The 22,163-nt window shown below is 41.3% G+C and overlaps 1 protein-coding gene across 2 annotated transcripts in view; it reads right to left on the bottom strand.

Moving 5' to 3' along the window:
• Positions 1-8,512: 8,512 nt before the first annotated feature.
• RAB28 (RAB28, member RAS oncogene family) overlaps positions 8,513-22,163 on the bottom strand; it is a 110,324-nt gene continuing 96,673 nt past the window's right edge. The window contains exons 6-8 of one of the 2 annotated variants that reach the window (XM_066573273.1): positions 18,599-18,676; positions 12,670-12,768; positions 10,128-10,206 (exon numbers count right to left, since the gene is read on the bottom strand). In XM_066573273.1, the coding sequence (XP_066429370.1) occupies positions 12,676-12,768; positions 18,599-18,676 (171 nt within the window). In that variant the 3' untranslated portion in view covers positions 10,128-10,206; positions 12,670-12,675. Of the gene's footprint in view, positions 10,207-12,669; positions 12,769-18,598; positions 18,677-22,163 lie in introns of both variants that reach the window. The other variant, XM_066573272.1, reaches the window with a different exon arrangement.

Raw genomic sequence — 22,163 nt, 5'->3', positions numbered from 1 at the left:
TGGAAACCCAATAGACCCCATTAAGGTCAATGAAATCCATCAGGCACTGTTGGTGCCCATTATGTTAGGCATCTGGGATGTCCCTTGTTCTGCTTTTATGAAAGTATAAACTTTGGAAATGATGCATATGTGAACAAAGTCTGAATTCAGAGGCATACATTAAAAATAAATCTTATTTGCACAGCGTCAACTTATTCTGCAGTGCTTTCAGGTAATTTACTTATTACCCCTCACCAAGCTGGGTTCTCATTTTACCGCCATCGGAAGGATGGAAGGCTGAGTCAACCTTGAGCGGCTACCTAAACCATGCAGGGATTGGACTCTCAACCTTAAGGTTGTGAGCGAGAGCTTAGGATTGCATTTCTGCTGCCTTAACACTCTGCGCCACACTATTTCTTGTGTGCTCTAACTACGCTAAGATACGATTGTATCTTCAGTATATGTAAAATATTAATCAGGTTAGGACTTTATAGTTACAATATTTTAGCAACAACTTTACTGACCATTCACTTTAAGATAACTAATAGTAACATTTGACCACTGTTAGTATATTCCGGTGGATTACAATATTACATCTTACCCTTTGCACTAAAACTTTGCTAGATAAAACAAATTTCATCACCGCTCCCACATCAAAGTAAATCAGTTTGGTTTGAAGCCAAGTTATAAACAAATGCTGTGATGGGTCAAAAAGCTTAACTCATAAGGTAAACTTGCCTTTAAGCATTCTGGACATGTGTGAACCTCCCAATCACTTTCAACCATTAGGAGTTAAACTGCGCACAATGAATGGCTCATTAACACAAATTAAACACGTCAATACTGGAGTATTTTCCTTCATTAATGACCAGAACCACATTTTTTTTGTGTGTCCAAGCAACTTATGTTGTGTCTTATATTAGTTGTGCTTTATTTTTTTGTAAACTATTTTACCATGTTTTATTTAATTCGGTTTTCTTAGATTAGCTGATTTCAGATTAAAGGGGCTGTCCCAATTTTAGCTATTGATGATTTATCCTTAGGGTAACAATAAAAAAGACAAGGTGTGCACATCCAGCAAATAAATTAAACGTAGAGATGAGCGAGCGTACTCGCTAAGGCAAACTACTTGAGGGAGTAGTGCCTTATGCGAGTACCTGCCCGCTTGTCTCAAAAGATTCGGGTTCCGGCGGGGGTGGAGAGGAATGGGGGGAGATCTCTCTCTCTCTCTCACTTCTCCCCCCGCTCACTCCCGCAACTCACCGCTCTCCCCCGCCGGCACCCCGACTCTGAAAGCATCCCTGTAACCAAGCAACGATAATAGCAGGTCTCGGGGACCGGTGTCTGTCATTTGGGTAATACCATAGTTCTATATCACAGAAGTGATTGCATAACCACTGCTGTATGAGGAGAAACCATGGAGGGCCACGTGCGTAATCACCATTGGACATGGAATTGTAATGCAATGCCCATTACTTGATAGATACAGTATTCCAGACTTATAAGTACCTAGACCACTAAGTGCCTTCTCTTGCTATTAGTGATTGCAAAAGTAAAATCAAGCACCCTATAGGGACATATTAAAACACAGTACAACCTCTACAGTCTGGATTCATTTTATTAGATATTTCAAATCAACGTACCAACAAGGCATAGAACCGCCAGTAGCAAAAATCATGAGAATCAAATATTATGGTCGTTCATAAACAGACAAAAAGAACTACGTGGTAAATCATAAATCACTCCACATATTAGCGTCGCCTTTCTCGTACAGGGCGCTCAAGGAAGAAAAAGACGGATGAACAAAGAGTGTGCCAACCGGTCAATCCCAGATTCAGTAGGTGGACGGGTGTATCATATGCCAGGGACTCCAGGAAACCAAAATTGAACACAAAAAAAGAGAACAATGCAGCTGTGTGCACAGCTGAGCGTGTGACTAATTATATGCTTGGCTCTGCAAGCAGCTCCTGGAGGCTCTTTTACATGCAAATGAAGATGATAAAGTGTTAATGGCCATCAGTGGCCATTAACACTTTATGCAAAAATATTGCTAAAACTTTCAATCATTTGAAAGATTTTCTTTGCATGTAAATGGGCCTTAACTAATACCTCTTTTCTGGGTCTGAGTCTCAATACGATTTCAGGTTGTAGGATACCAGGCTATGTAGTCTAATTAAAATTAATTGGGACAGATGGTAGAACAACCAAAGCATATGGTATGCTGCAATGCAAAAGTATTGCAGTATATAGTACAAGGGATGAAATCATAGCAAGCTCCAGACCTCCGTGGGGACTAAATAAAATTGTAAAGAAGAAAAAAAAACACTTAAATTTTAACAGTTAAAAAAAATTTAAGGTCGAAAAAAACCTTTTCCCATATAAAAACTAAACGATTAAAAAAAGCTCACACATTGCCATGTACATAAAAGTTTCGTACTATTAAAATATCACAATATTTATTCCGCATAGTGAAGGCCATAAAAAAGGACAGAATGCCAGAATTGCAAATTTTTTCTCTTGGTATCATAGCTCTAAAAAATTTGAATAAAAAGTGATCAAAAACATCTATGTTTCCCAAAGCGGCAATAGTGAAAATTACAGCTCGACCCCCAAAACACAAACTCTTATAACAGCCTAATCAACAGATGTAAAATTTACAATTTTCAAAATATGGTGACAGAAAGCAATTTTTAAGAAAAAAATGTATTTACTTAAAAAAAAAAAAAAAAAAAAAAAAAAAAAAAAAAAAAAAAAATCGATAAACAGAAACTACTTTATACATTTGGTATCACTGTAATTTTACTGACCCATAGAACAAAGTTTATATGTTATTTTTACTGCACTGTGAACACTGTAAAAGCTAGTCCAACCAAAAATGGCGCAATTACATTTTTGAAAGTTTCTCAACTTAAACATTTTCAAAGTTTTTTCGTATATTAAATTGTACCATTAAAAATACAACTTGTCCAACAAAAAAAACAAGCCTTCATGTGGCTATGCCAATGCAAAAATTTAAAAGTTACGGCTCTTGGAAGGCGGGGATAAAAAACAGAAATAGAAAAATGTTAAATCTCTGGTCCCAAGTCTTTAAATGGGCTGTGATTTCTGGTAAGGTCATTATGATTAGCTTTGTATTTTTTATATTGTGTCCAAAATAAGGTTACGAGAGACCTTTTGGGGGATGTTGAGAAAGAATATACCTTTACATTGTAGACGTGATCTGTTAAGACTCAGCCAGCAGCTATTGCACATATACAGTATGTGCTGCCCGGTGACACTGGGGCTCAGTAATAATTAGAGATGAGCGAGCATACTCGCTAAGGGCAATTACTCGAGCGAGCATTGCCCTCAGCGAGTACCTGCCCACTCGGAAGATAAGATTCAGGTGCCGGCGGGGGGTGGGGAGAGCAGGAGGGAACGGAGGGGAGATCTCTCTCCCCCCCCCCCCCCCCCCCGCTCACTCCCGCAACTCACCGCTCACCCCTGCCGACACCTGAATCTTTTCTTCAGAGCAGGCAGGTACTCGCTAAGGACAATACTCGCTCGAGTAATTGTCCTTAGCGAGTATGCTCGCTCATCTCTAGTAATAATGTCAGCGATGTATTAGCTGATAAACCCTCTACATTCTACAACAGAATTGTGAATGCAGCTCTGGAGTACAATGCAGACTATAAGAGTTAGTACAAAATAAGGAATGCAATGTGTAAACAAAATGAGCCAGCTTGTAATGTAGATTTTAATGTTCTATAGGAACTGTAAATCGGTGCTCAAAGTTCGCATAAGCTTTAAGTTTGCTAAAGTAATTACATAGGGAAAGTGTGTGGAAATTATCATTTACCAAAACAAATGATTTATGTATGCCATCTGCAAAACCCATATTTTTACAATTTATACTTTTGAGTGAAATCCCCATTTAGAAGTTGTTTCTTTTGACAAATTTGTCAAGTAGGACACACTGTTAGTACTTTACTCTTTCCAGTGCAAAAAGCCCCACCAAATTTGTGCAATAGACTGGATGACATCCAGATATCTCACTTCATATTTTCCTAGTCCGTCATCAAAATATTTTTTTCCACATGCCAACATGATGAAGCAGCTTTTGTTTATCCTCCATGTCGACACGAAGATTTGGAAACATAAACAAGAGATGGATGTGTTCCCTATCTGATCCTAAGCCCTTCTTTAACAGATCCTCTTCGTCTAAAGCTCTTAGCTGCTCTTGTTTTTGTAGTACTTGCAGTTTGGTGTCTCTTACGTAGCGGGACTTTTCCTCGCTTTCTTCTAGCACATTTTTTAGTATAAATCAAATGCTAGAATCATAAATACAAGCAGGGAATGAAAGTGTTGATAAGAGAAGAGAACACTTCTTAAACAATAATAAAGGAACCGCTTTTATATGTTAAGACCTTACTTTTGTCCGATACAATATTGCACTTTTTTGGTAACATGGAAACTGGTAGTTGGTTCCGAAGCGGATATAAGTAGTGTAGGAGAGGAGCATATATCCAAAGCAGCAAAACACTTTAAATATACGTAATTGCAAACTGATTTCATTTAGGTATTATGGCATAGAAAGGGTTGTTAACCCCGTAAGGAGCGGAGATAGGTGGAAGCAGCTTATGTGCCGCAAAGCTTTTGGGATTTTCAATTTACGATCAACGTATCCTCTTGCTTTGAATTAGAAGACTGAATAAAAAAAAATAATATACCCATCTAATCTATGTATACAGAGATATATATATATATATATATATATATATACATACATACACACACATACATACACACATACATATATATACACATACAATACTGTAGGAACTGGTTTATTGCACATGGTAGTATATAAAAAATGTCACGATTGTCTTTACAGTCTCTGATCGGTTGAGATTGCTTTTGATTCTTCAGATTTTCATTGTTAGGATGCCATGACTAAGAGTGGTTAGAAACGCATAGACTCTCTAGTATATATGCCACTGGAATTGTTTTTATGGATTGAGAGATAAAGATTATGTTTTCTTGACTTGGACCACTAGAGTGTCCTCTTGGCCACCTCCGGATGTCCCCTGATTTGTACTAGTCTGTCCCTAGCACTAGTTAAGTTCCTTCATAGAATATATTACACTCCTACACGGCTGCATGCTATTAGCCTATCCCCTGACAGATATGGGCACAACCATGCAAATGCTCTGGGATTGTCATGTGTTACAGACTTACTGATGAGATCTTGAGTTCATGGAAACAAATTTGGGAACTTTGCATATTTTACAGCCTAAGGACTCATGTCCACGGGCAAAAGAAGAATTAAAATCCGCAGCAGATTTTAACTCTTCTCCTGCCCGCGGATCCGCATCCCATAGGGATGCATTGACCACCCACGGGTAGATAAATACCCGCGGATGGTCAATAAAAGTGATTTTAAAAAAAATGGAGCATGAAAAAATCTGGACCATGCTCCATTTTCGTGCGGGTCTCCCGCGGGGACGGCTCCCGCAGGCTTCTATTGAAGCCTATGGAAGCCGCCCGGATCCGCGGGAGACCTAAAATAGGAATTTAAAAGAATTAACTCACCCGCAGCGGGCCGGGAAGGTCTTCTCTTCCTCACGGCCGGATCTTTCTTGCTTCGGCTCGGCGGATGTGCCCGGCGCATGCGCGCGGCACGTCGGCAACGTGCCGCCGGCGTGACGAGTTCATCCACCGGCCGAAAAAGAAGATCCGGCCGTGAGGAAGAGAAGACTTTCCCCGCCCGCTACGGATGCGTAAATTGTTTTAAATTCCTATTTTAAGCGCTCATGTCTGCGGGGCAGGAGGGACCCGCTACGGATTCTCCATGTAGAATCCGTAGCGGGCCTGATTTTCCCCGTGGACATGAGGCCTAAGGCCTTAGTCAGACGGGCGTTTTTAGCCGCGATTTGCGCATGCGCATGCGTCCGGCGATTTTATAAAACCATTGCTTTGCAATGGTATCGGACACATGAGCGCTTTTTATGCGCTCGTCCAATAAATTATAGAACAAAAAAAAAAAATCGCAGATCGCACCTATCTGCGATCTGCGATTCCTGTTCTCTTCTGTATATGCGCTCAATGGGGCCAGCGGCAGCAGCGCCGACCCCATTGAGAACATATAGAAGACAAATCATTCTTCTCTGCCACAGCTGTAACAGCTGTGGCAGAGAAGAACGATGTTTGCCCATTGAAAGCAATGGGCTGCCGGCGTGCGCGGGGTGAATTGTCGGGAAGGGGTTAAATATATAAGCCCTTCCCTGCAATTCATCCTAAAATGTGTTAGAATAAAAAAAAAATTGTATACTCACCTTTCCGCTGCAGCCGGAGTCCAGCCGCGGCCGCTGTCAGTTCTCCTGAACTGCTTCTCGGCACTATTCAGCCGGCGGGGCTTTAAAATCCCCGCCTGCTGAATGATCTGCCTCTGATTGGTCACCGCCCTGACCAATCAGAGGCCGGTTTCACTCACACACCCATTCATGAATTCATGAATGGGTGAGTGACTGCTGCCTCTCAGCGCTGAGCCAATCACATCCATTCATGAGCGAGAAAATATTGCACATAAGTGCAAAAAAATACACCAGCGCTACTTACAGAGATCTCAGCGCTGAGCCAATCAGGGGCAGGTCTGACTCACATCCATTCATGAATTCATGAATGGGTGTGAGTGAGGCATGCCTCTGATTGGCTCAGCGCTGAGCCAATCAGGGGGCAGGTCTGACTCACACCCCCTTCACACCCACTGCAGGACGGCCGCGTGGAGCTCCGGCTGCCGGGAGAAGGTGAGTATACAATTTTTTTTTATTTTAACACATTTTAGGATGAATTGCAGGGAAGGGCTTATATATTTAAGCCCTTACCGACAATTCATCCTGGGCTCGCCCGCAGCGCATTGCTTTAAATGGAGGCGGCTCTATTGCCGTCTCCATTGAATGCAATGCGCTGGACAGCTCCGGCCCGTTTCTAATGAAACGCGGCTAGGAGCAGATTTTCGGGCGATTTGCGGGCGACTTGCGCGCACCGGTCATGCGATTTGCGGATGCGCATCCGTCATGCGATCCGCAAATCGCGCGAAAAAACGCCCGTCTGACTAAGGCCTAAGGTTTGCCTCTTTGGCCTGGTGGAGGATATCCCGGTTGACACAACAGGATTCTATACAAATTACTTTTTTTTACGCTAAAAAAGTAATATTAGTCAACTGGAAGAACCTCAAAAAACCCACTAAGACTGACTGGCTGCGTAAAATAAAGAGTGTTACCGCCCTATATAAGCTGACATACATGGCTCGAGGTTGCTGTGCCAAATTTAATAAGATATGGGGCTGGTGGATTAAATGACCTAACACTGCATCAAACATGTCTGACTAATTCCTCTAGGGAAATTTCAAGTGCTTCCTCTTTTTCTTGATTTTTGATACTTGCATAAAGACTAGAGATGAGCGAGTATACTCGCTAAAGGTAATTGCTCGAGTGAGCATTGCCTTTAGCGAGTATCTCCCCTGCTTGAGACTGCAGGTTCGGGTGCTGGGAAGCGGTGAGTAGTGGCTGTCAGCAGGAGGGAGCGGGGAGGAGAGAGGGAGAGATCTCCCCTCCGTTCCGCCCCGCTCTCCCCCGCAGCTCTGTGCCCGCTGCCGGCACCCGAACGGGGGAGATGCTCGCTAAAGGCAATGCTCGTTCGAGCAATTGCCTTTAGCGAGTATACTCGCTCATCTATAATAAAGACCAAAGGTCCACTGTACTGGCGATCTCGCTGTGGGTGAAGTTAAAGTTAGGGGTTTAGTATGTTTGTACTTTATACTTTTTTGTACTATATTTTCATTAAAAAAAGAGGCCGTTATAAATTTTAAGGGATTGCTGAAAGAATGATGGTCTACTACTGTGAAATTACTGATGAACCTTCCTTTATGTTCTTTTTTAGAGATGAGCGAGCGTACTCGCTAAGGCAAACTACTCGAGCGAGTAGTGCCTTATGCGAGTACCTGCCCGCTCGTCTCTAAATATTCAGGTGCGGGCGGGGGGCGGGGAGCGGCGGGGGAGAGCGGGGAGGAACATGGGGGGGGGGATCTCGCTCTCACTCCCCCCCCCCCCCCCACTCCTCCCTGCTCACTCCCGCAACTCACCGCCCCTCCCCCCCCGCTGGCACCCAAATCTTTTGAGACGGGCGGGCAGGTACTCGCATAAGGCACTACTCGCTCGAGTAGTTTGCCTTAGTGAGTACACTCGCTCATCTCTATTCTTTTTGCATTGTGGTGTATAAAATGCCCAATAAACGTTCCTTTCAACAACAAAAAAAAAGATTATATTTTAAGGAAGTGCTGGAATTTCATATATATTCATCTTGGAGAAGTTGGTTCCAAAGCCCCCAAAACATCAACCAAAAGTAATACAAAATGCAGATTAAAAGAAAATTAAATTGATACCTAATAGAGAGCAAATTCTCCCAAAACAAACGCATGGATAATGAATTAAATGTTTTTGCTTTCTTTCATTGGTCCAAGATTGTTCTCGAACGCAACTGAATAACACAAAGCTTTAGCAATCAAAAAATATTTATTTCTCATTTTGTTTTTGATTTTACATATAATCCCATATGGGTACTATAATAACAAAGCAACCTAAAACGCATGGACAGCTGCAGTAAAAAGACAGTTATTCTGAAATTGTGCGCAATGTACCCCCAAAATATCGTGAACTACAAAGTATTTTAAAGATAAATTAAGTATGCGAATACACAAACATATATACGGTAGAAAAAAATAATAGATTCCACAAAGGTTTTCAAGCACCTAACATTAACAGATGCAATTCTTGATCTAGTCACTTTCTTTCCTTACATTTTTAATTTCCTGGGTAAAAACCGTAACGTAATATTGTAATACCAAGCATGAAGAGAAATAAACATTGTACATTCAGGACAAAAAAAACATTATTTATTTTACCAGTGGTTAAAAATATGGAATATACCTGAAAAGAGATCGATGACCTACACTCCAAAAGAATATATATAGAATTTTTTTTTTACATTCAGATTTCAGTTCTTACTATGCTATAAGTATAGCAATACAGAACCAACGTATACATGATAAAGAGCAACTCCAGTATGAAGACTATGCTGCCTGTTCTGATCTAAGGGTGTGATATAACTTGTCTGGAGCTGTAATAGGGCACACCTACACTTCTATAGTACCCAACTGTGCACCATGGCATGCCTTCAATTTCATACAAGGGGCACAAAAAATGTTCCATCAGATGCCATATTACGGAGGTATGGTCAACTAGAAGCATTGCTGCTAGAGAGGAAAAAGCCTATAATACGGCGCCATGCAAAACACCAAATTGAACCCCCCCTTAGAGCATGGAGCCAAAGGGACATGTGTGCCGTTGTATTGCCTACTACTACCATCTCTACTTTTTGCAGAAAAATTGTGGCACAGTCCATCAGAATCCGTTATCTTAGCTGTTATATAATAGAGCCTTATCAAACGGCGGTACATAAATCACCATAACGGCAGCATACAGAGTACCTACACTACCTTAGCGGAAATCCAAAGTGCTGCTGCATAGTCTCCTCATCCCACACCAAAATATTCAGCAGGGGGCGACCATGGTCTTCAGAGAAAAGAACTTTCAGGATAAAGACAATTAAAATTCCCCAATCAACCGTGAAGCATGATGGGTTGTGGGAATGGAGTTCAGAATGAAAAACAGGAATCAACAACATTGATATATTTTTTCTTTATTTCTCACACTTTAAACTTATGACTGGAGTTGCCCTTTAAATATTTCACCGTATGTATATTGTATCTGTCAGTCAAAGTGTATGAAAATACACAAAGCTTTGGATACCTGCACACTTTTCAGATCTCTCTAGATCAAGCAGACACGTGAAGGCAAAGGTACAGTGTACATAATTCTGGAAACTCCATTCTAATTTATACTTTCTAGTGTGTGGTCCCAGGACTTGGACACTGGCCAACCCGGCGCCTGCTGTTCATAAAACAAAATATTGTAGTAGGTTTTTGAGACCTCTAAATGCACTGCATCAAGACTGTCGTCGTTACAATGAAGTTCATGGTGAACCGCTGGGCTCTGCAACAGTAGAAATCAATTCTTCATTCGATCAATGGTACTTTCACTGAATGTCACACATTGAACTTCGAGGAGGATTTACCATTCTGGTGACTGGCTCTTGACTGTAGTTTACAATGTCAGCCTTCACCACTCTCTGGAATAGAAAAAAAAAGAAAAGAACTTTGTGGCTTTCTTGAGATACATGATATATGCCAACCCTATCCGGGCTATACATTTTGCCAACAATTTAAGACTAATATCCTCCATCAATCTGAACTTCCCACAAAGACTTTTCTCGTGCTGCATCAGTTCTCAAGAATGTGCTACCCCAAATAACAAGATTTTTCCCAATACCACAGTTTTATAGCGTGCCCTAAAAACACATTTTTTTAGCGAGACCTGTCACAGTCCCCAATCTAAACTCTTCTCTGTAATTAAGAGTCATTTTAATACAACTTATAGAAATTAAAAATAAAAAACTATTTCAAAAAGTTCAATGCCCAGTGCCAATCACAGCTGTAGAGCAAGTGTACAAACTAATAAAGGGCAAAAAAATTTGCCATCTTTGAGGGGGGGGGGGGGGGGGGGGGGAATTGGGGGAAGTAAAGGGGTCTTGTTTCTAAACGACATAAGTTTATTTTATGGGTCAGTATCAGTATGATTATGAGGATACCAAATTAGTTAATTTATTTTTTTGCTGTACTACTTTTAAAAAATAATATATCTTTGGAAAGAAATACAATTATTTTCTGCCGCCATGGCTGTTTTACTTTTACCGTTGACATAGTTGTTTGAGCACGTCCTGTAGTTTCTATGGTTACCATTGTGAAGCACATATGACATTTTGATCGCTTTTTTCTTAGAGGAGCAACCAAAAAAACGCAAATCTGACATGCATTTTTGTTTTCTGACGACGTTCACCGTGCGGGATAAACAATGCGTTACTTTGATAAATCACATTTTTATGGACGCAGCGATATCAAATCTGTTTTGAGTCTTTAAATTTTGCTACAAATTTGGGGAAAAGTTTTTATTAGAGATGAGCGAGCACCCAAATGCTCGGGTCCACGTTATTTGAGCCGAGCTTTTCGTAAAATTCAAGAGCTCTACTCGAGTAACGAACCCCATTGACTACAATGGGAGACTCGAACATTTTAGTATGTGGGACGCCGGGTCCCGAGCTTTTTTTTCCCCCTAGGGGTGTGTCTCACTCTCTCGACAGGGAGGGGCCAAAACAGGCATGTCACAGAGGGGAGGTGCCAAAAACTGGGGTGGGGTCGAACACGGCTTGATGCTCGTTCGAGTAACGAGCACCATCGAGTACGCTAATACTCAAATGAGCATCAAGCTCGGCAGAGTACGTTCGCTCAACTCTAGTTTTTATAAAACTTATCACCTTATTTTTTTTATCAACTTTTTTTTTTTTATAAAACCTTTTAAAACGAAATTTAACTTTTTTTTTAGTCCCCGTATGGGACATGAACATGCGATTGTTTTATTGCTTCTGCAGTATAATGTAAAACCATAGCATTACATTATAGCGCGATCTAACAGTGAATCTATCAAGCCATGCCTGATAGGGAAGCTGATTCAGAAGGCCCCCGGCTACCATGGTAACCGAACTGCACCCTGCGATCTCATTGATCGGGGGCATTTATAAGTCGCTATCAGAATTCACAGCTGCGATCAGCAACAGTGCAGTGTAAGAAACAGTTGACCCCCGATCCCCCTCCATACAAACCCCGAACCGCCATGACGCAACTGTACATCATGAAGCATTAAGGGGTTAAAAGTTCTTATTTAAATAGGTTATGGATAAAGTAAATGTGCCCATGATTAAGCTTCTATACGTTGCAGACTGTTCTACCTGCTGACTTAAACAGTCCATGTACAATATCAAGGAATCTCATTCTTCTTGCAGACTCTTGGTAAATCAGACTCCAATTTCTCGTAAGAGCTGGTCTATATGAAATGATCCATTTAGTCATTAGCAGTGTATGACTCCTGAAACTGTAGTGTAGTGAACGCACTTAGGACTTTTCTGAACGGCTTTTACCAGTCCTTATATAAAGCATACACGATACAGAGTATAATATTGAGGCAGGAAGGTTTCGGCCAATTTAGGTGTAATTCAATCCTAATTTGGCATGGACACAAGTTTTAGTCAACCACGAATATTAGATGGCATGTACACTCAAGTGAAGTACAAGACTAAATCTGATGAACCACGGAGGGCACCATCTTCATTTAGATCCATTCATATTGTGACCAAATTTTGTTTCTACGGTTCATGTGGTCTCATCCATATTTTTCCCAGATACCATATATTCATCGACAATATGGGATGTAAAATAAGGATTTTTATAACACACTTTTTTTTTTAGGCCTCAATGATGAACATATAATCGATTGTCTTCAGTGATTCGATTTAGCATGCTGCATAATATTGCAAAATAAGACATACATGTAGAAATACATCCATAGTGAATATGAATGGCTTTATAGAATAACGCTGGCTGGCCGACTGCCCGCCACTAGTCAATAAATGACAAAAATACATTTCAACATATCTCAGTACTGTTTGAGACACAGAAGGTTGCACCGTTGTATATAATACCTCCATCTATTGCAATGAGCAGACTTTACTCTGAGAGTGTGCCGAGTTCAACTGTTTATCGTCTTCGGGATAGTTCACTATTTCTGCCTTTATAATTCGCTGCCAACACGGTGTCAAAATTATAAGCGAAAGCAAAATGAATGATCATGCAAAGGAAGAAAGAAGAGAATGATGAAAAGGAAGAAAACAAATGTTACAATAAAAGAAACACAGGGAAGGTAAAAAATATGAGCTATGGAAGGACACAAGAACATGAGATTCGGCACATACATCACAATGAAATTAAGACACGCAAACTGAAGTGGTTCTCCTACCAGTAAGCTCATTTATCATTCCCTCTTGTCGGCCTAGCCGAATTCTGGTTGTAGTAAAGTGAATTCCCTTTATGTCTGTTGATTACTGGTAGAGGTGTGAGTTTCGGGTTATAGTAGTGCCCTTTTGAACACCATAAAATCAAGGAATGGCATAGAATCTATAGAGTGAAACTACAAACAGACTCTTTGAGAAGACCACTCCTGATCTAGACCAGGTTTTGCTCCGACAGAAGACTATGGCCCACATATATTAAGGCTGGCATTTCTTACATTAATGTTTTGCACCAAATTTATTAAGGGGCCCATACCTTTTTAACAAATTTGTTAAAGCAGAGACGGTCAGCAAAAAGAAAACCTTCCAGACCATACCCAGTGGCATTACCCACTCTTTGAACCACACTCACTTTTCCGGTCACTATTCAAAATTGGCAAGTGAAGAGGAAAGTTGCAAATCTTTAAGCAAATACTTGATTTGCAAATTGTTTTAAGCACAGTTTATGTTCAAATCTGAAGTAAACAGCTTATAGCAACCTTATAGCTTTGTGACAAAATTCTGTCCTAGGTCCAGAGAGGGCAAGGGGTATATTACCTACATTTGTTCTTCTTTGTCATCCCTACAATCTGCTGTTCAGGCTCTTTTTTTGGTCTGTTCAAGATGGCTGACACAATCTTCAGACTACGTAAGCCCCACAGTGCATTAGTAGTGTTAGAGGTACTATACCAGTTCTCTGATTGGCCAGAACTGCTCATGTGATCAGCCCTGGCCAATCAGAAAGCATTGCACAGTTTGCATCAGGTAGTCAGAAAATTGCTGCAGCCATCTTGTATGGCCGAACATAGGGCTTGAAACCTGTAGATTCTAGGGGTGGCAGAGAAAACAAACTACACGTAATTTACCCCCTTCTGATCCTGCGACAGAATTTTGTCCCCAAACTGGAGGGTCGCTTTAGAGGCCTGTTCTCATCACAATACGTTATTCCCTATCCGAATTTAGGAAATAACTTACTAATTGGTGGGGGTCTGATCGCTGGAACTATCATTGCTCCCGAGATTTCAGCCCTGGCATGATCCGAAGTTCTGGCAGTGGAGGTCATGCATGCCTACTTCCGCTCTATTTACTTTAGTGTGATCACTGTAAAAAGGAGTTCAAGCATTCGGCTATGTCTTGTGGTCTCATTGAAGTGAAAGCATGTATGTGCCTCAGCTCTGCCAGAATTTTGAGATGCGTCGGGGCTGAAATTACAGGACACTGTGGAGGTCCCAGCAGAGTCTGACCACTACCGATCAAGCAAGTTACACTTTGGATAGGGGATAACTTGAAATGAGAAAACACCTTTAATAGATGTAGGCCTATATTTTAGCCTCCTCTTTGGGAGCCTGGGGTAAAAGAGTACCGAAGATGGCCAGTAGAGGGCGCAGTAACAGTGTTCTGGAAGAGAAGGAGTGCCTCTGCCGATTAGTTAATTACACCTGAGGGAGTTTGATAAAAAAAAAAGAGAAGATGTGTTACCTCAGTTAGTTATCTAGAGGCTCTTGGATAGGACAGACATGAAACCCAGAGTGTGTAGAAGAGAAGACCTCTACTGCCAGAAAGTGATGGTAAATGGACTGTGCCTATGTGAATGCTACTGTGTTAAACCATAGCATTAGGCCAATAGAAAGGGCCAAAGAGTGTGTATAGCTAGACGACTAGGATGACTAGGATTTCTTTTGTTGTATACAGGTTTAATGTACAATTGGAGTGCTGCGAACTGATCCTGTGATGCAATAAAACTGGCAGGCACCAGACTGTTGAAGAAGTTCCAGCTATAAAGTTAAATTATTGAGTGAAGCCAACCAACTTGAGTGATGGTGTTGATCCTGTGTAGTGACTAATCCGCTAGTGTCACCGTGTCATCTTGTTGAAGAGGATGAAGACTTTTCCCATCGATCAAACAACGGTTAGAAAGCTACCCTTGGCTTTCAAAAAGAGATTCTGCAATAGCAAAGGTGTGATTCATAATATGGGTGTAGAATATATCTGGTTGTTCAGGATTCAACACAGCTCTCCTCCAGAATGGGAAGAAGGAAACTGTCTATATACTGCCATCGATAGAGACGTTGAAGAATTTGCACTCTTTATGAGGTTGATTTTTCAGAGAAAAGCAAAACTTTCCTGGCCCTATAAAAGATGTACATGCTTTAGGCTTCTTGGTCTTTACTACTATTATGGAGCATCTATGCAGGAAGACTAAAAAATCGAGGACAGTTGTCTCCAGGCTGTTAGCACAATGCATGTGTGACATGGACTGATGGCTTCTGTAATAGCCACAGAAGGATCAGTAGCAGTTTACGGATGATTGATGTGCTTGGGGCAAACTTTTTGTTCCGGTGTCGACGGGCACATGTTCTTCATGTTTTCAATAAACAAAACATGGTGAGGAATTAAACAAGCTTTCGTGTATCTTTAAGAGAACACACTGATGGCAGACGTTATCTCGCCTGCTAGACAAGGCAATGATTTACCGGGGTTCAGGTTATCTATAGATGACTAGTCAATTTGTAGGGCTTCGGTGTGAAGTGCTAATTATCTTGCATGCCGAGATATCCTGTATAACTTCCACAGAATTGTCAAGCAGTTACCAGTTTTACAAATCTTCATTTACTGCAAACATTACTGCAGCCAATGAACATCCTGGACCTGATACACATTATCATCTGAAATGGTTAGATAATGTCTACATGTGCAGAATGGAAAAATACAAAACCCAAGGTAAACAGTTTAGAAAGTGCACAGCCCCTTTCAAAACATTTCCAGATCTGTACAGAAGACAATAGAAGACAGCAACCTCGAGAAGGTTGACACGTGCTAAAATAAGGAACCGGAAAAGAAAGTTCAATATTGGAGGAGGCGTCGAGTCATGTGCTCACTCAATGTATGACAAGCGGTATCTTGTATTGTTGCTACAGTCTGTGATGTTTGGAGACACTAATACACCAATATAATAACGTATTCTTCATTAAGATAGAAGACATAATGGGAAGTTTCTTTCTGTTAATATAGCAATCTAAGGAATGTTCTCTGGAATGTACTACTCCAGACAATTAGGTAAATCACCAACACCCCCCAAAGTATTAAGTGTGTCCTAAAAACACATCTTTATCAGGAAGGCCTAATCAAACTTTAACTCTTCTCCATTTACATCTCTTCTATATTCTCCCTCACATCCTGGCCCCCTTTACCCAACAGTATCCCCCACAATCTACGCACTCAAGGACACTTCATATCTGTACATATACATAATCCCAGCTGCTGACTGGCTAATGCAGCTTAATGTATACTACCCTATTTATATAAAAGATGGCTGAATCACTATACAGATTCGGCACCTTTACATCTTTCCTGATAGTAAATTGCTATGGAATATGTTGGTGCTATAAAAAGATTATTATTTTTGTCCTGCCTTCGTCTCCAAATAAAGTAGGAGAGGCAAATATGGGGGTTGGGAAAAGATAAGAACATTTGCATGCTGTCAGGTGACCACGCCTATTACTTTTATTCTAATGATTATTATAGTGGATTTGGGGTACTCTTACATAGAATGACTATTGCTCCACTGCCATCATACAGGAGCGATAGTCGTTCAATGAATTGAGGAGAAGCGCACCGGAAATCTTTTCTGCCCGTCTCCACTCACTGTGAACAGGCAGCCATTCATAAATGAGAAACTGCCTGTTCACACAGAGAGAAGTCGCTCACTAGTCGTTTTGTTTCAGTGAGCTGACACAAAGCGACTAATGAATGTTAGGTCGGCTACCCGTTTCAGTGATACTATGTCGTCTTTCTCAAGCCTTGATAAAGGCGAAATAGCATTGCCGAAACGTGTGGCATTCGATGCCCTGCATGTTTTGTAATATATTAAATATATATCTCTTTATATAGCTACGGTTGTTTTGGTTGAATCCTACCCAAATAAGTTTCTTGTTGAGCGCTGGATTTTTTTTCTACTCTTTTTTTTTTCCTGTTGCTTTGACCAAAAACTGCCATTTTTGGATCTGTCCTGCGGCTCTCCTATTACCTCTAGATGCCTATGTGCACAAGGCTTGTATCTTTTTGCAGACTTTGTCACCACACCTGCAGTCAGTCTTCCTGGAGGACTGTCCGCACTGGGTAAGTTACCCTCATCATATATCTAATACCAATTATTTGTATCTACTGCCATTTGCACAAGGCGCCATCCCACTGTATTGTTTTTCTAACAGGAAACAAGGGATGTTTAATTGATGGACAGCATGATGGCTGACAAAATTCATTCCCCAACAGACGGCCAAGATTTAGCTGTGCATGAGCAGGATATCAAGAAGAGTGGAGTCCGTTAGGATGCAGTTCTCCTACATGTTATTTTATAGTACAATTTATTGACCTGAAGCTGCCATGGACTTCAAGGAGAAGTTACCAAGCAGCTGAAGAAATTGCTACCCTTTTCGGAAGGCGTTTACAAGTTACCTCTGGTGGCTCAGACATAAGTAAATGTTATCAAATAATCTGGATTATTGTACAGTCATAGAAAAGTATATAAAACTCATATTTAAGGGTAGACAACGTTCAGGAAGAAAGCCCAAAGTAAACAGAGAGCAAAACATAGGACATTCTTTAAAGAAAAAACTAATTGTCTTTGGCGGCTTAAATCGTATGATATTCTGCATTATGTGATGAGTTTTTTTAAAATCCTTGGACATTGTAGATCAGCATAAATCAGATTAATACCTCACTCACATGAGCGCATTTTGGCCCAGTATATTTTATGTGTGCAATATGCAGTGGTGAAACCCTGTTGATTTACAATGGGTCATTCAGACCTGCATTCTTCACATTTTACGTGCATGAAAAAAAAACAGCATGTCCTATTTTGGTGCAATTAAGGGAGATTGAATAATACCGCTGCAGCGCCATTAGAAGGCAGCATTCCTGCAAGTCAATGTTAGACTCTTTATACAAGCCCTGTAACAATGACTGGGAATTGAAAGCCAAGCCAGAATGCATACACAGAATTGTTTCGGGATGTTTACCCCTCATCAGTGTGCCGTAGGCTTGGCTAGCGAGAGACCTGTGATGTAGGTCAGGAGCTCTATCTTTTCTCCTTAGGGAGAGCAACTAGAAAGTGAGTGAGTGAGACTTCTAAGGCCGTTCATGCTCCTCTGGGTAATATGCAAATAAGGGAAATGGAACCAGTCATTGTTACAAGGCTTGTATAAAGAGTCTAACATTGAATTGCAGGAATGCTGCCTTCTAATAGATAGCGCTGCAGATGTATTGTTCCACCTCTCTTATTTGCATATTACCAAGAGGAGTATGAATGGCCTTATAAGTCTCCTCACTCACCTTCTAGGTGCTCTCCTTAAGGAGAAAAGATAGCATTCCTGACCCACTATTTTAGTGCGGAACAGTCTATGGGTACATAAAATACGCAGTGAATGCAGATGTTACATGCTATTTGCTGATATGGCATGTGTATAAAATAAGCACGTAATCCGCAGCCAAAAAGACGATTGTGTGAGTTAGACAAAAGGACTGCATGGAAAGAAAGACAGGTTTTCGTCCGATGTCGTCAAACAGTATTGGCGAGAGTCGTTACCTGAGATTGTTCAATTTCTGCCTTGTTTAATTTGATACCCAGGATCTCTGCAGCGACTCTCTGAAAGCACAGGAAAACCTACAAAGGGAAAAATGGGAGTTTAAATGATTAAAAGCAGACATCCTCCAGTTACTTTCAAATAAATCAAGCCTTTCCTGAGCTGTAAACACTGACGAGATGTAAACGCAGAATTTAGACTCGACGGCCCTTAAAATAACTTCAGCTTTGAAATTGGTGTCTTTTTAATACAGAAAAGTGTTGTGTTTAGCAATTGAATTCCAATACATTTACCAGATTTGTTTCACGGAACGAACATTTGTCTCGTTGTTTTACAATGCAAATAGCGATCCGCACAAAGTCAGACCAAGAGGAATTCACTGGAGTAATCCGATGAAAAGAACAGCATGTACTATACAAGGGACTATGCTGGGAAATCTAAGGAGGAAGTGTCACCTGCTCGGAACTCAAGACAGAACTACGATGAATCAAAAGCAGAAGGCCAAGGTCTACTTGGGCTTCAGCTTGTCATAATGCACTTTATGGCTGGTGTCTGCCTTCTGGGTACCAGTAGAAGGGGTGGCCCGGTCAACGGGTTGTCCCATGGAGGTAAGTTATATCCCATCCACAGGAGGACGAATGTCTGGTATGTTCAGGAACAAACGGAGAGCTGCTCCATCTCTTTCAACGGGACCACCAGAGATAGAGTTCAAGCAAGGATGTCAAATTTGAGCAATTTTGTTCTGGATGAAATGGCTGGTGGCAATCGAATGTGTAACCTCATGCCATAAGGTAGTGTTATCCAACCTATGGCTTTGGAAATAGTGAGAATCTACATCTCCAAGCCTACACCTGTCAGAGCATGCTGGGGACTGTAGTTTCACAGCAGACAAAGCTATAACTAGCCCTGTAAGGAACCAATAACAACATAGTTTGAGCCCCCCCCCCCCCCCACCAAGACCTTCATAGCCCTCAGAAACTTTATTTCCCACCTGGTAAATGAAGAGTAGCACCATTTCTGGCCGTTATATGCTTTTTTCCCCCCCTGCAGTCTGTATCTATTACTTTCAGTTAGCTCTAGCAGTACCTGTGTGTGTGTGTGTGTGTCTCCCTCCTCCTCCTCTCTCCTCTCCATAGACTTCAGTGGCCACATACGGGTACCTTTACACATAGCGATAATCGTTCACCCAAACAAATGAGTAAACAATGACACATTTCACAAGTTCACTTAGGAGGTCAATTTAAACACAAAGAGATATATATTTATTAAGAGGATCGTTCAATTCACTGTACCAGTATATGACAATGACTGAACAATCGGCGTTTAAAGCGATCATGTGGGCAGAATTGGTTATTCAAAGTAGTTATGTCTTATGGGACTTCTACACGGAGCGAGAAATTGTTCACCCGAGCGAGGATATATTTTTCTTGTTCGCTTGATTTAAACACAAAGATAGAAAACAGTTTAACAGGATCATTCAGTTTGCTATACCAGTGAATGAGAGCAACTGAACGATTGGTGCTTAAACCGATTAGCGAACGAGCCAACAATAATTACCATGCTTATATGAAATAAACTATTAACCCTTTCCAATCCACTGTCTGACCTCTGAAGACATTATGATTTAAGGCTGTACAGCTCCGATATTGGAAGACGTCCGTCGGGGTTCTCTTACTGTATATTGCCAGCCTCTCTGTTGTCGGAGTCTATCGAACGTGTCACCTCATGCAGTACTGGCTTTAGCCAGCATATAGCGCTGTTGTATGACGGCAGAAAAAGAGTAAGACCCCCTAGGAAAACCAGGATACAAGTTGGATTGGAAAGGGTTAAGATAGACGTGCAAATTATCATTTGATCGTTGGCCATGTTTACACTGAGCGATTATCCGTGTAAAGGCACTTTATGTCATACCCTCCTCCACTCCGTTTTCCATCATGTTATCCCTGCACTTGACAACAGAAGGAAGGAAGACCCCTAGTGGCAATAATTTTAGAGTGATTTTTCAGCACAAAGACATCATTTTATGTAAACAAAACTGATTTGCTAGCTATCACACTCGCTATTACGTTAACACGGTTGTCTAAAAGTGCAGTGACCATTAGGCCGCCTTCATACGGGCAGGATCCACTGTGGAAATTCCAAAGCCACGTGGAGGGGATTTAAAAAATCCTCTCCTGCATAGAATTTGCACGACGGTGTTTTTAGAATTTCCACAGTGTTTTTATAAAATGTTGCAGTATCTGATTCCCTAGCATGTCTATTTATTCAGCGGAATCGCACTGCAGAACTGAACCCATGAAATACAAAGGTTGAATTTCGCATCTCTTCTGTATGTGGCCGAATCCACAACATTTAAATACAGATTTGGCCGCTGCAGAATTGCTGTGGGTATTTCATTGTGGACGGTGGACTGTCTGCAGTGGTTCCGCCATGTGAGACACCGGCCTTAAGGTTATTTGAAGGGTGTGAAAATATCCAACTCTTAGCTATTTTGTAGGCATGAACGGCAGGACATTTAAAGGACCTTGCATAGCTGACGCAGCATGCTCTTCGACGTGGTCTGCAGTTTAAGAGGTCCGCTTGAGAATATGCAAGAAGACTTCAATTCCCTTACATAATGTTGGTGATTGGGTGCATCTTGTTAACATGGAGAGCAAACTAAACATATACCAGGGAAATGTCCCTATTTATCTGAGAACTGGATATGGAAGACCCTCCATGCCTGACATATTCCAGAAGTACTGAGCCTAAACGACACTGATTTACAGAACCCCAGCTATGCATACATAGAGATAATTATATGCAGAATATCGGATGACTACTGAGGCTGTACTAGTAAATGACTGATCAATAATGATCATCTGACCCAATCAGCATCTACATATAAATGTACCTTTAATGATGAATCTCCCGTGCATAGCCCCAAAATTGGATTTTTGGGCGATGGCATTAAACCTGCTGCCATAAGGAAAATGGATAAGAGGACTGCTGTCCCATTTTCATTATCCATCTCCCCCTTCCAGCAGTTTCTGGTTGTGTAGTCGTAATTAGACCACAAATTACGCTCTGTGATTTTGTTATTTAGTAACTACAGGTGTCACAAAAGCAGAAGGGTTGTAAATGCAACAAATCTAAGAGTAAAGCTCAAGAAAAAGGGTCTAAAAGGAAGTTTTAACATCTCAAAGTGACAGGTCAGAAGTTTTGACTGGCAAGAGTAACACCAATCACGAGAAAAGAAGGTCCAGAAACTCATGACCGAATCTGTGACCGCTCGGCTTTGATCACTTTTTCGCCCCTCGCTGGCGATTGGGAGGAATGGATGGATTTGTGTTAAGGTTAGAGATTTTCTCCTTGGAGAGCCAAAAACTATTAATCAGAGCTGAAGATGCACAGTGTTCGACTGAGCGCTTCCATCCCATAGGCCACTTGCACATGACCGGTGCGTATTCCACATGAGGAATCCCGCAGCGGAATCCGGCCCTCTGCCCAGCCGGTTAACCCCGCATACCGGTCAGATCTGTATTGCGGATGTGTGGCCGGCACACTGGCGCACATGCGCAGTACAAA

This window comes from Eleutherodactylus coqui, chromosome 7 (assembly GCF_035609145.1).
Source record: "Eleutherodactylus coqui strain aEleCoq1 chromosome 7, aEleCoq1.hap1, whole genome shotgun sequence".
Classification (NCBI taxonomy): domain Eukaryota; kingdom Metazoa; phylum Chordata; class Amphibia; order Anura; family Eleutherodactylidae; genus Eleutherodactylus; species Eleutherodactylus coqui.
Note: the sequence above shows the minus strand (reverse complement) of the source record. Positions and strands in the feature narration are given on the sequence as shown.